The following is a 12,426-nucleotide window of genomic DNA, read 5'->3' as shown; positions in this document are numbered from 1 at the left end:
AGTAATGATTTCCGGTTCGTTCTGGTTTCTCGTCCTGGATGAAACGCTGGTGGAGTTGGGTGTAGATCCAGGCTCCGGGCTCCCTACGAATGGAGTGGATGTGTGAACGAAGGAGCCGCCTCAGAGGGAGCGCACGGAGGCGGAAAATCTTCGTGTTGCCAGAACAATGCCCGTTTATGATTTGCCTGCGTTATTCATTTCTCCGTTCTCCCAGGTGACTCTTTCCAACCTTCTCTTTCGAACGCAGACGCTTGACCGACTGCCTGTCGTCACTCCCCACAGGTGTCACAGGTTACAGTGAAGCACCGCTGTGATGGCAGGAGAGCCCTCCGGTCCCTCTGCGACGTCCCCCGCCTCTGCCGCCCTCCTCGGCGGCTCCGCCCTCCTCGTGTGCCCGCCCCGTCCCTCCTCACCTCCTCAAGGCGGGGGCGCCCATCGATGCCCTTGGCGCCCAGACGGCTGTGTTGCTCATCTTTTTTTTTTTTTTTTTTTTTAAATTATACAATTCTATAGTGATTTCTTTTTTTTTTAAACATCTTTATTGGAGTATAACTGTTTTACAATAGTGTGTTAGTTTCTCCTTTACAACAAAGTGAATCAGTTATACATATACATATGTTCCCATATCTCTTCCCTCTTGCGTCTCCCTCCCTCCCACCCTCCCTATCCCACCCCTCTCATGGTCACAAAGCACAGAGGTGATCTCCCTGTGCTATGCGGCAGCTTCCCACTAGCTATCTAATTTGCATTTGGTAGTGCATATATGTCCCTGCCACTCTCTCACTTCGTCACAGCTTACCCTTCCCCCTCCCTTCCCTGACGCCTGACGACGTTGATTCTGTTTTGTACCAGCCCTCCTCTAAGCGGCGTGTCGCTCGATCTCGTTAATGCTCTGCGGCCATCCCCCGTCGCGCTGCCAGGGTCGGGACCCTCCACGCGGCTGGATGCGACGGGCAGTTCTCACGGTGGCCTCTGCCGGCCTGGCCGTCAGCCTTCCCCGCCACACCAGGCCTCCGGGCCAGCGGGCCCCCGCGCTCCCGCGCGGCTGGTCACCGGGGAGACCCCGGGCTGGGTCCTCGGCCTCGCCTCTGCTGTGTGCCGCTCACGTCCCCGGGTCTCAGCCCGGCTCGTGCCCAGGGCACCTAAGTGTGGATCTTCAGCTCGGCCTCTCTGCGGAGCTCCTGGCTCCTCCGTCCCGCTGCCGCCTCATCTCCACCTGGACATCCTGTCCACATCTTCAGCTCACCGGGCCCCACACTGAACGTCCCCGTCTCCCTTGACGGCAGCGTCGGTTCCGCGGTCATGCTTGTCTCTTTTCTTCTCCTCGGACCCCTCATGCAGTCCGACAGGAATGCACGATCGGCCCTTCCTGCAGAATCTCTCCAGAATCTGAGCGTCCTCCGGCTCCCGCCCGCTGCTGCTGGGCGCAGGCCGCCGCCCTCTGTGGCCCGCGTCACTGCCTGACCCTCTGACTCGTTCTCTGCCTCTGCTCTCGCCGCCCTGCCCTCTCTTCTCAATTCCGCAGCCAGAGCAGTGCTTTTAAGGCGTAACTCCAACCGTTTTACTCAAAACCCGGCAGTGGCTCCGTCCCTCTAACATAAAAGTTAAGTTCTTTGCAGTGTTTGTCTTACAAGAGCCAGCGTGACCTGGTCCTCGTTTCTCCCCTTAGACCGTCTGTCCCTTCCTCTGCCCCGGTCAGCCTGGGTGCCTTGCCCTCCTCAGACACTGCGGGCACACCCGGACTTAGAGGTGGGGTTTCTGTGCTGTCTGACCCCTCTGCCTGGATCGCTTGTCCCTCACATGCCGTTAGCTCCCTCGCCGTCCTCCTGTCTCTGGGTTCCCTGGCCACCTCACCTGTCGTGCCCTGTGCCGGTGGTCCAGCCCTGGGTCTGCCTCACGCTGCTTGGTTTTCTCTGTTTCTCTCGGTGTCTGGTACACCCTGTGTAATTGACTGACTTACGTTATTATTTGTCTTCCCCGTGGAGTGTCAGTTACCTCCATGACAGTCGGCGTCTTTGTGGGTTCCTGATCTAGCCACACACCTGGACAGCACGTGGCCCAGAGGACTGGCAGTGGTCAGTGGAGGCTGACGGACTGAACGAGTGTGTATCCCGCCAAATGACTGCTGGATCTGCCTATGCGCGTGCCATTCCTAAGACTGGGTGTTTGCAAACTTAATTATCTCCTAAATTGATGAAAGAAAAGTCATATGCTTTGGCTCTTAAGAATCATTTTATATTACTTCTTAGATTGAACACTGTTTTATGTATTGATTTTTGGGGGAGGGGGGTCATCTGTTTCTTCTACCACCGTATGCCTGTTCATGTGCCATCGCCCATTTTTCTCTTGGTTTACTGATCTTTCATTATGCTTAATATCAGTCACTTGCTTGTTGCAAATAATTTTTAGCAGTTTCTCTGCAAACTTCTTTGGTTTTTTTGACGCATGAAAATTTTGTCACAAAGTCTGTCAATCATTGCTTTTTGTGGTTTCTAGGTTCTTTGTGTGCAAAGAAAAGCACTTAACTCCAACATGATAAAAATATTCTCTGAGGTTGTCCTCTAGTTTATATTTGAAATATTTGATCCACCTGTAATTTGGGTGTCCAGTTGGACATTTAACTTTTCTCTTGAGGGAGCTCTTGCAGGTTTTTGAGCAGAAGATTTCAATGATGGGGTTACATGGGAGACACGGGCCAGAGTTGAGTTTAAGCCCTGACTGTGCCACTTCCTAGGCTAAAGGTACGTACCCTCCTGTAAAATGGAGATAGTAATAGGAGCTGCTTATAGAGAGCACTGGACGAGGTAACCTGTAAAGCACGTTACCACAGCTTATACCATAGTATTAGGTACGGTGAGCACTACTAGGAATTTCTACTGGTCATAATTTTTACTAAGCATTATTTTAGGAAGCTTTAGGAGTTGGTGGTAGGAAGGATAGATTAAGGAAGGGGGACACAAAAGAAATAAACGCAATTTTTAATATTCCATAGCTAGTTTTATTAGGCAGGGTGAAAATCGCTAGGGGTCTATGATGATAGGAAGCTTTGCCCACAGTTAAAATTGCTATCATATATTTAAGTAAATTGGTGACTCTTATAAAGTCATGAAATTTTAATGCAAGATGATGACACTTTATCTTCTGATCAGTGTATTATGACTTCGGGTGAATTGTTTATTCAACACGGTTGGGTCAGTGTTACCTGCCTTCCGCAGTCCTCGATCAAATCACCTGCCTATTACTCACATACAAGATCCTGATAGGAAGTGTGACTGTAGCTTTACAGTACTATTCTTATCTAGATATTGAAAAAAAAAAAATTGCAGGACAACTTACTTGAAGTTGCTAGAGCACCAGGGTATTAAGTATTTATATCTGTGTGTAAAGTACTACTGCTGACCCTCTGTCACTGGGTTGCCTCAGAAGGCATCAAGAGCGTACTCTGACCATAGGTTTTGTTGAGGGAGAAAAAGCACTTACACTTGGCCCTTGAACAACGTGGGTTTGAACTGCCCAGGTCCACTAATAGGCAGATGGTTTCAGTAAATACAGGACTACATGGTCAGCGTCTGGTTGAATCCGCTGTTGTGGAACCACAGATGTGGAGGTTGGCCGTGGGACTTGAGCTTCCGTGGATTTGGGGATCCTGGGCGGGTCCTGGGGCCAGTGCGCCACGGATGCCAAGGGACGACCGTAGTTTTGTTATCTTTAAGGACAATGACAAGTATTTTACCCTTCGGTGCAGCAAGGCTGCAGAGAAGCCAGCTGTAGCGCATGGAGCTCCACTCAAGTACGTAAGTGATTGACGTCAAATTGAGATCGCGGTCAGCACGTGTGCTGGCTTAACGAACTGGCTCGCGGGGTGGGCAGTTTATACTGTATGGAAAGCATTCTCCTTGGGATATTATTCTTCGTGACGTCAGAAAGCCAGCATTTGCCATCTAACCTTCCTCTGGAAAGGGGAGAAGAGATTACAGTACTTCTTTGTTCCTAGACAGCAGGCTTCAGGGACAAACTCAGAGATCTTAGAAGCATCTTTGCATCTCTCTGCGATTGGCTCCTATTACTGTGAACACCTTCATTAGCCCTCAATTTAGAATCACCCTTCTGGGCCCTGTTTTCCCCCCTTCAGACCCCAGCCCGTATCCTGCCAGCTCCATTAGAGGCTTCTCTGACCTTCATTGATTGCTGTCTTCTTAAAATTGCTAGAATAATTATTGCACATATTAATCGAGTCACCCTCGACCTATTTTAGTTTTGCTCTTATTGATTTCTTTTCTCTCAGTATATAAAATATGCTAATTTAAAAATACTGCTTTTTTCTGTTGGAATATTTTTAATAAATAAGTTTATTGAAACCCACGGGCATCCTTGACAGTGTCTCATGTCGTGTGTGCCCAAATATAAGGTGAGTTTTTCTTTCCCTCTGTAAAATGATCTCTTAGAGAAGAGAGAGCTGGCATATATTCAAGTCCTTACAAAATCTCTTAGAGAGAACGTTCTGTTTATTCACGTGCACAAAAATGTGTGTTGAATGGAGAAGCCACAGTTACTCACATATAACCGAAATTCATAATTTGGGGGATTACTGAGAGCTCCCTTGGCAGAATTGTTTTTTAGAAAAGGAGACAATCTGGTTTAAACCAGATTTAATTATTCCTTGGAGAAGGGTTAAAAACCTCACATTTGCAATTGATAGAATTTTAAAGAGTAAGTAAGTGGTTTTGTTGATCAAAAATGTAGAGCCACAGAACAAACGAAAAACCAATCAGCTTTACCCAGATTCTCAGTGAAGGCATCTCCCATATTCAAAACAGTGCTGTATCTCAACTGACCTAGAAGCGAAAATGATCTCATGATGAGGAAGAACTTCACTCTGAAGAATTTAAATAAAATGGCTGCGTGAAATGTGCAAATGGGGCAAAAACTAAGTATCTGAGTTAATGTATTTTACTTAATAGGTAATTCAAAGTGTATGTTTCTAACTAAATTACAATTTAAATATTAGAGGCAGTCCTGAGCATCTTATCAGCATCCCTGAAAATTAATCATTTATTTCATCAGCTGCCTAAACATCTATTTATTTTACTTGGAAGAGAAAATGTTTTGGCTGTTTACCTGGGCAAATAGGATTGCTTGATGTTTGCTCACGTATGAGATGCATTCTGTGTCATCCAGGACTGTAAGATCCCTGGGGAGAGGGTGGTATATTCTACGCTTAGTGCTGTCCCCAGGGCTCCAACTCTGAGAGCTCACGCATGTTGATTCTTGGGCCTGCAGCCCTCTCAGCCCTGACTCGGGCGTTGTTCCTGCTGAAGGGTCTCCTGATGCTGTCCCCTCCCCTGGAGGGACCGGCCCCTTCCCTTGCCTCCACAGCCCGACCCTGTCCTGCACTCACTTTGCTACTAGCCTGTGGTGTCATCTACGCTGTAGACGCCTGCAGACAGGAATCACGTCCGATTTGTCCTAGACCTTCAGAGCTAGGGATGCGCTGGGTTCACAGGTGCCGTAGACGTCTATTAGAACGAGCTGGGGTGACTGCAGAGGAGCACAGGATAAGTTTCATGCCGCAGGGAACAAGTGGATTTAGGTAGAATTTTTAAAGACACGCCGAGCTGTCTCGACTCTCTTTACTTGCCCTCTGAATCTCAGGGACCAAGACTATTTGGATTTCATGGTATTCTTCATGATTGGGACTCTAGGAACTGAACATAGGAATACTTTAAAGCACATGTAGGAACACAGACCCGGTTTTAGAGATGGACCGAGTTGCTTTCTGGGGCCTGGATTGCTGACTTGAGTGGAAGTGATGGTTTCCTCGTTGCCTGCCTTGACACTACATACGGCCCCGGCCTAGGAGCCCTTTTAACCGTCTTTTAAATTTCTGCTTGTCGTTGTCCTGTCTCTTCTGGCTTTGTTCTCTGGCACCAGATGTGGGAGGTGAAGAGAAGCAAGTGTTATTGCCACTCTAGGACCGTACAAATGAGAGCTGCATAAAGCTGGAAAAACACAGAAAACTCAGGCTTCTGAGCTTTGACTAACGGAGAAGTTATTACTGTTTGAAAATTAAACGCAACATGGCTTATTCCCACAAAAAGCTAAGGTGTACGTGGGTAAAGTGAACAATTCCCATATGTAAAAGACGTGGGTGGTTTCATTTCTGAGTATGGTGTTATGTCCAGTTGGCAGGTGTCACTAAGCTGTTGTTTTCCCTTGGAAGCAATGCACTGAGTCGTTCACTGCAAGGAGACATACTAAGGAAAGAAGAACATCGTTATTTTAATCAAGTGCCTGCCCTGTGAATTGTTCCATTGAATTCTTACAACAACTGTTGTAAGTTTCAGCTTTATTTTGAGATAATTACAGAGTCACACGTTGTAAGAGGTAGTACAAAGAAATCCTGTGTACTTTCACCAGTTCCGCCCGTGGTAACATCTTGCATAACTGTAGTAGCGTGTCACAACTGGGAGATCCTCATCCATGCCATCCGTTGACGTTTTTCAGATGTCCTCGGTTTCACATGTGCTCGTGAGTGTGTGTGTGTGTGTGTATTTATTTAGTTCTATGCAGTTTTACCACGTGTACATTACCATTTCTTTTTCAGCATGTGAGGGAAACAAGGTTCAGATAAGTAATGTGAAATGCGTAAAGTATAGACCTGGGGTTTGAATCTAGGTCTGTCTGTTTGATCCGAACTTTTGCATTTTTAGTAATGATAATGATGAATAACAGTCAAAATCAATAACCCAATGGCTGAAACTCAAGTTACATGTGAAACATTGAGTACTTACCACGTGCGGGACTGTTCAAGTCTATTAACTTATTTAATCCCCCAAGAACTGTACCACATAAATTATATCACAGTTGAATTAGTATCATTCAGCTCTAATGATATTACTAAGGAATAGGTAATCATTTTTACTCTTCCTGAAATCAGTAATAAAATAGTGAAATTCTACCTTCTTTTTACATAATTTCATGTTTTGAATCTTTGATCTTGGCGATTGTGATTACTTTACATTTGTGTGTGTGTGTATATTTGTATAAAGTGAGACCTGTATCATTATACATTGACTTAGGTTGAGCTACCGTAAAAATATTTTTACTGAATTGTAAATAAGAGCTAGTTTAGGCAGGATGCCAGGTTTTTATGAGAATAAATATAAACCACCAAGAATACTTAAGAATGCAGTTGGGAGAAGGTTTTTTTTTGTTTTGTTTTGTTTTTTTCCTGCCTGGAGTATTTTGGATCTTTTTGGCCAAATACAGCCCCAGGAATGTTTCAGTTTAATCAAATCTCTCAAGTTTTGTATCTGACTTCCAAAGTGGTACCCATGCATGTGGTTGTGAATTATCACTGGTTATCAGAATATTATAAGGCTTTGGAAAGATAACAGACGCGCCAATTAGAATTCCGTAATTTACGAGTCTTCGCTGGTTACATATCTTGTAAAGCTGTCTTTCTAATGAACAGCAGCTCTTATTCAGACCAGAAATAGCAACAGTCCCGTGTGTTGTAGACCCCAGGAGGTCTCGGTGTTTTTGTAGACAGCAGACAGAAATAAAAAGAATTCTGCCCTTTTTACCTCATGGAATCCCGCTGGAAAATGAAACATGAGCTCTGAGTTGATGCTGACTTCTGCCAGGTCACCTCCCGGAAGAGTCCCGGGCAAGCACTGCTGCAGCATTTCTTGGGCAGGAGTCTGCCGGCCCCGGGACGAGACGGATGGTCCGTGCAGGCTGCTGCCGGGACACTGCGCTACTGTCTGCTTGCAGGGAGCTTCCAGTGAGAGCACGTGCAACCTGCATCTGTTGCCTTGACTCTTTCCAGGGGTATCACATACCTCCAGATTAGAGTCGCATTTAGCCTAAGTGCTACGCAGTTTGTTGTTGTCATTGCTTAAAAAAAAAAAAAAAAAAAGCGTGGCTACAAATAATGCCACACCAAGTATGGTTTACTCTGGCTTACTTTTGGGAACTTGATTTTGGACGTTCAATAACGCAAATTTTTTGAAGCTATATATTATTAGGAACTCTTTGGAAACCACAAAACCATTTTAATGGACCATGCTATCAATTTTCTCCTCTAAAGAAGTTTTTCCTATTCATGACTCACTTCACTTTTTGGCTAACATTGAGGGAAATGTAATAACGATTAAGGAAAGGAATGTATGCATTTTCTTCTTCTTTTTTTTTTTTGAAAGCTTGTACACATTTTCTGTCTCGGGTTATGTAAACTTGGAGGACTGTAAAATGACCACCGCGTAAGGTAAAAACAGGCCTGTTAATACATACATCTTTGGAATTTAAAAATCCAAAATCTTCCCTTGCTTCTTTGGAGAAGAGTTTTGCTTGATGGCCCAGAATACAGATCCAGTAAAAGCGACATGTTCCAGCCGTCAGTTTCACACACCTTAAGCTAAATTAATGAGATCACTCTACGGTGACGCTTTGTGTTTTATTTCCATTTTATAGGTCTGTATGAGCTGCTGGCAGCTCTGCCAGCCCAGCTGCAGCCACATGTGGACAGCCAGGAAGACCTGACCTTCCTCTGGGATGTGTTTGGTGAAAAGAGCCTGCATTCACTAGTCAAGGTAAACCATGCTGTTGTCAGATGATCTTCGCGGAAAAACATATGGAAAAATATTTTGAGCGCCATCTAGTAAACCAGAGATCAAATTGTTGCCCTCTGAAAACAAAACAGCCTTGTTCCATTTCGCTGCCAGGCGTGGAAGTTGTTAAAAGGATTCCACCAAAAATACATAGATGATTTCACTTAATGGTGGTGATCTGGCCGTGCATACTGATGGAGCATGCCCGTGCTTGCCCTTGTTTAGAAAAGGAATGTGAAATAGTAGCAGGAAGGGTTAGACTCCTCATGGTCAACATTCATGAGCTGGAATTTAACTTAAATAAATAAATGTTCGCAGCAAAAATTAGAAGGAATATATTTTCTGAGGTTCAGGATGACAGCTGTTCAGCAGCTACATTAATTTAAAATAATTTCCTCTAATAAAGTCAAGTGAAATTCTAGCAAAGCTGTTTCTTCTCCTGGCACAGTGCCACTGAAATGGAATTTTGTATAAAAATACAGGGACGCTAAATAGGAATAAAAAACAGTGTGTGGAGACCGTTTTAGCCAAGCGTCACGCCGTGGAAATGATCTGCCACCAGAAACCAGATCTTGCCACACAGCAATGCTGGGAGTGATCAGAACTCTTAAAATAGTAAGACGAGAACAAGGAACTTTCTGGAAAATATGCCACTCTTGCTTCTGGAAATATGAGTTGCATTTTCTCTCTTTTAACTCAAGCTGAAAGAAATTTAGAGTCTTACTTGAGTCTGGACGAGATGGACACGTATGCCTCAGCAGTATCTGATCCCGTCCTCCATTCAGCTCAACCTGTTATGGTTGCCTGTTGTGATAAGAGGCTTTTTGACCGATGTATAGTATTTGGAAATGAGTGACTTCTGAGGTACGGTTGCTTCACAGGACAGGAGAATTCTTACTGTATTTTTTTCTTGTCAAATTTGCTGAAATTTGTGTGCTTCAAGCAGTGGCAGTTCTCAAGAAGTTAGCGCGTTGATATGTGGCACTTTCCTAGCAATACATTTAAAGAGTGCTTCATTGGTTTATTTAGTTTTTCTATAATTGCCAAGATATCTTTGTATTCTGAATAATTTTAGGTCTTCTAGTTGCTCTCTTGGGATGTGTTAGAAATGATTTTGGGCTTATAATTGATGAAGTTTATCACTTACTGAGGCAGTCATGAAAATATTCCTGTATTAAATGTTTGGAAGTTGGATAGTTATGGATTTGATTAGATTGATTTGATCTCTTGAGAGAAGGAATAAAACACGTTTCAACTGCCATCATCACTCCTTAATCAGTAAACAAACATGCCCCCCAAACAATGGATGTATGTGTGTTTGTATTTATTTATAATGTGGCTACTAACTCAGTTTCCTTGCCTATAAAATGGAAATTATAATACCTATTGACAAGGTTGTTTGTGAGTTTCAAATAAGATAGCGAAGGTCTTAGTTCTTTTTGTAGTTATATAGGTTAGGCAAATATAATAACTAAGAAAAAAATGAATTATCATAGCATGTGAAGGACCAAAAAGAATTGACAGAGATGGTTGTTATTTTTATTAATAGAATAAAACTAATGTGTAAAAAATTTCTTCGTTAACACTGGCTGTTGAGTTTTCAGCATAGGTTGTTATTCCAAGTATGTGTCCATAATTAAGTGGCTAGGAAGCAAACTGTTATCGATATCTGGTTTGTAAAAACAGTGCAGCAAATGAATTGATGTTGCTAGTATTTTAAATAGCATAACAACACGTGTACTGTTCCAAACGTTTTGCCGTAAAGTGTATTTTGAAAATCAGCTTTGTTTGTAACTCTAGTACGTCCTCCCTTTCTTAACAGCTCCCCACTCCCTGCTGTTCTCAGGGCGTGGACTCCAGGGTGTCCTCTGACTGACCCATTCTGTTAGTTTTCAAGTAGGAAAGCCTAGGATGCCCTGCAGGAGGTAGGTCTCATGGGACAGTAGTTTAAACAGCCGGGACAGCCGGCTTAGCTGTCTTCCAAGTGCCTCTACTGAAGGGTGGAGGAGAGAAGGCTTCGGCTTCTGTACGTAAATCTCAGCAGAGCAAAAGGAATTTGTTTGAAAAGAGTTGTTTTTAGTCTGAATCAAAACGTGCTCTGATGTTACGCTCTTTTGCCTGCAGTTGACGCTGTTGGTATATGGGTTAGAACTGGGTGAATGTAAAACCTGATTTTATTCTAGCCGCAAATTTTCACAGTTCTCATCTTCTTTTAGGTAAAAAAGAAAGTGGTTGTTAAATCACCACACAGTTTTGAATGCAGACAACTTGCTGGTCTGATGTAACATATACTTAAGAAGAGGTAGGTTTGGTGTCAGGGTCTGTGGCAGGTATGGCACATGCCACCGTAGGATTTTGAGCTCCACTCTGCGGGAGTACTGGAGGTTGTGAGCTTGTCACTGGAGAGGAGCTATGATGATCCTATACTGTGTTAGCTGCGGATTTCTTTTTTTAAAGAACAACTTCTAAATAGGGAAGTAGAATAATAAAAACTGTGAGCACGAGATCCCGAAGAAGGGTTAGGCTGGGGGTGAGGTCAGAAGAAAGACGGTACTGGTGGAAGACCTAGGAAATATCGTATATAATGTGAGGCAAGACGAGGATATCCGTTTGCACGTGACCTAGTGAAGTTGATAGATCATCAGTCAGCATAGAGCCACATTTTGGACCCATGTTTTGCAAAAATACAGAACCATGAAGCATGTAGTTTGTGTCTGAACCTCATTTCTAAATTTATCTCCTATCCTTGTGTTTTTTCCTACTGAGATTCCTTTACTTACTTTAAATTTTATTTTGTTCAGTGGCGTTGTATGTATTTTTATAATCTGGTTTAAGTTCACTTTAGAACAAGATGTGGCTTAAAGACTTCCATAACTGTATTATATTTATTTTAAAGAAGCCTGGGAGTTTTGTTTCTTCAAGAGATTTTTGTTCTTATTTCACAATTGTGTTGGATTTCTAGGATAAGGATATCAGATTTTTAGTACCTTTTAAATAGCTGTGTATGCTTTTTCTCCCCTTTCAAATAGTTGCATACATGTATGGGGACAGGAGAAAAAAAGGTAGCAATCTGAATTTTATCCTTTTGGGATTCTGAAGTATTTCAACGAAACACAAATTGATTATTTTCAAGAAAAATTTCCTGATGTGATTGAATTACTGTGTGTATTTCTGTGATTTCAGTCTGACAGGAGTAATGATGAAACTCACTAGACCCTTATAACATTGCCTTACGTAGTTTTAATTTCCGATGATTGATTGCTTTGTTGGTGCTGTCTTTGTTGACGTCTTACTATGTGCCAGACACCGTGTAGGTCCCCAGGGCTAAGCTTTCCGGCAGAGCGGGTGCAGCCGCTTGTTTCCTGGCATCTCCAGCCCCCCAGAGGGCTTGTAGATGCAGCGATGGGCAATTGCAGCATCCCGGAGCTGCCCGCGGTTACAGCTGTTATGGGACGCGCGAGGTGTCTCCCTCAGTGCTGGCCTCTGAGAGGTGCTCAAGGGGGGATTCGGTAGTTTAAGCTAAAACCTGCGTGTTGAATTAGAGTTGCTCAGGTAAGAATTTATGCGGGAGGAGGGGGAGGTCAGGCAGAAGAAATAACTACATTGTACAAACACCAGGAGGCAAGTGTGAACCTCGTGTCTTCAGGATGGAGGCTGCCAGCTTCTCTCAGCTGCAGGTTCTCTCCTCACCCAAGTCAAGGAGGTCTTGGTTGCTTCTAGCCTTGGGCAGTTATGATAAAACTTTTTTTTTTTTTTTTGCGGTACGCGGGCCTCTCACTGTTGTGGCCTCTCCCGTTGCGGAGCACAGGCTCCG

General features: G+C 43.9%; 1 protein-coding gene across 11 annotated transcripts in view; it reads left to right on the top strand.

The window, feature by feature from the left end:
• MPP7 (MAGUK p55 scaffold protein 7) overlaps nucleotides 1-12,426 on the top strand; it is a 276,448-nt gene that overhangs the window by 83,468 nt on the left and 180,554 nt on the right. For 10 of the 11 annotated variants that reach the window (XR_008618461.1, XR_008618460.1, XM_055087706.1 and 7 more), the window contains one exon: nucleotides 8,476-8,594. The exons of the other annotated variant lie outside the window; for it this stretch is intronic. Coding sequence is in view for 8 of the 10 variants with exons in the window: in XM_055087706.1 (XP_054943681.1) it covers nucleotides 8,476-8,594 (119 nt within the window). In the remaining 2 variants the exon portion in view is untranslated. The remainder of the gene's footprint in view (nucleotides 1-8,475; nucleotides 8,595-12,426) is intronic. 11 annotated transcript variants of the gene reach the window in all.

This window comes from Physeter macrocephalus, chromosome 11, assembly GCF_002837175.3.
Source record: "Physeter macrocephalus isolate SW-GA chromosome 11, ASM283717v5, whole genome shotgun sequence".
In the NCBI taxonomy this organism is placed as follows: Eukaryota; Metazoa; Chordata; class Mammalia; order Artiodactyla; family Physeteridae; genus Physeter; species Physeter macrocephalus.
The sequence above is the reverse complement of the archived record's forward strand: the minus strand, read 5'-3'. Positions and strand labels throughout refer to the sequence as shown.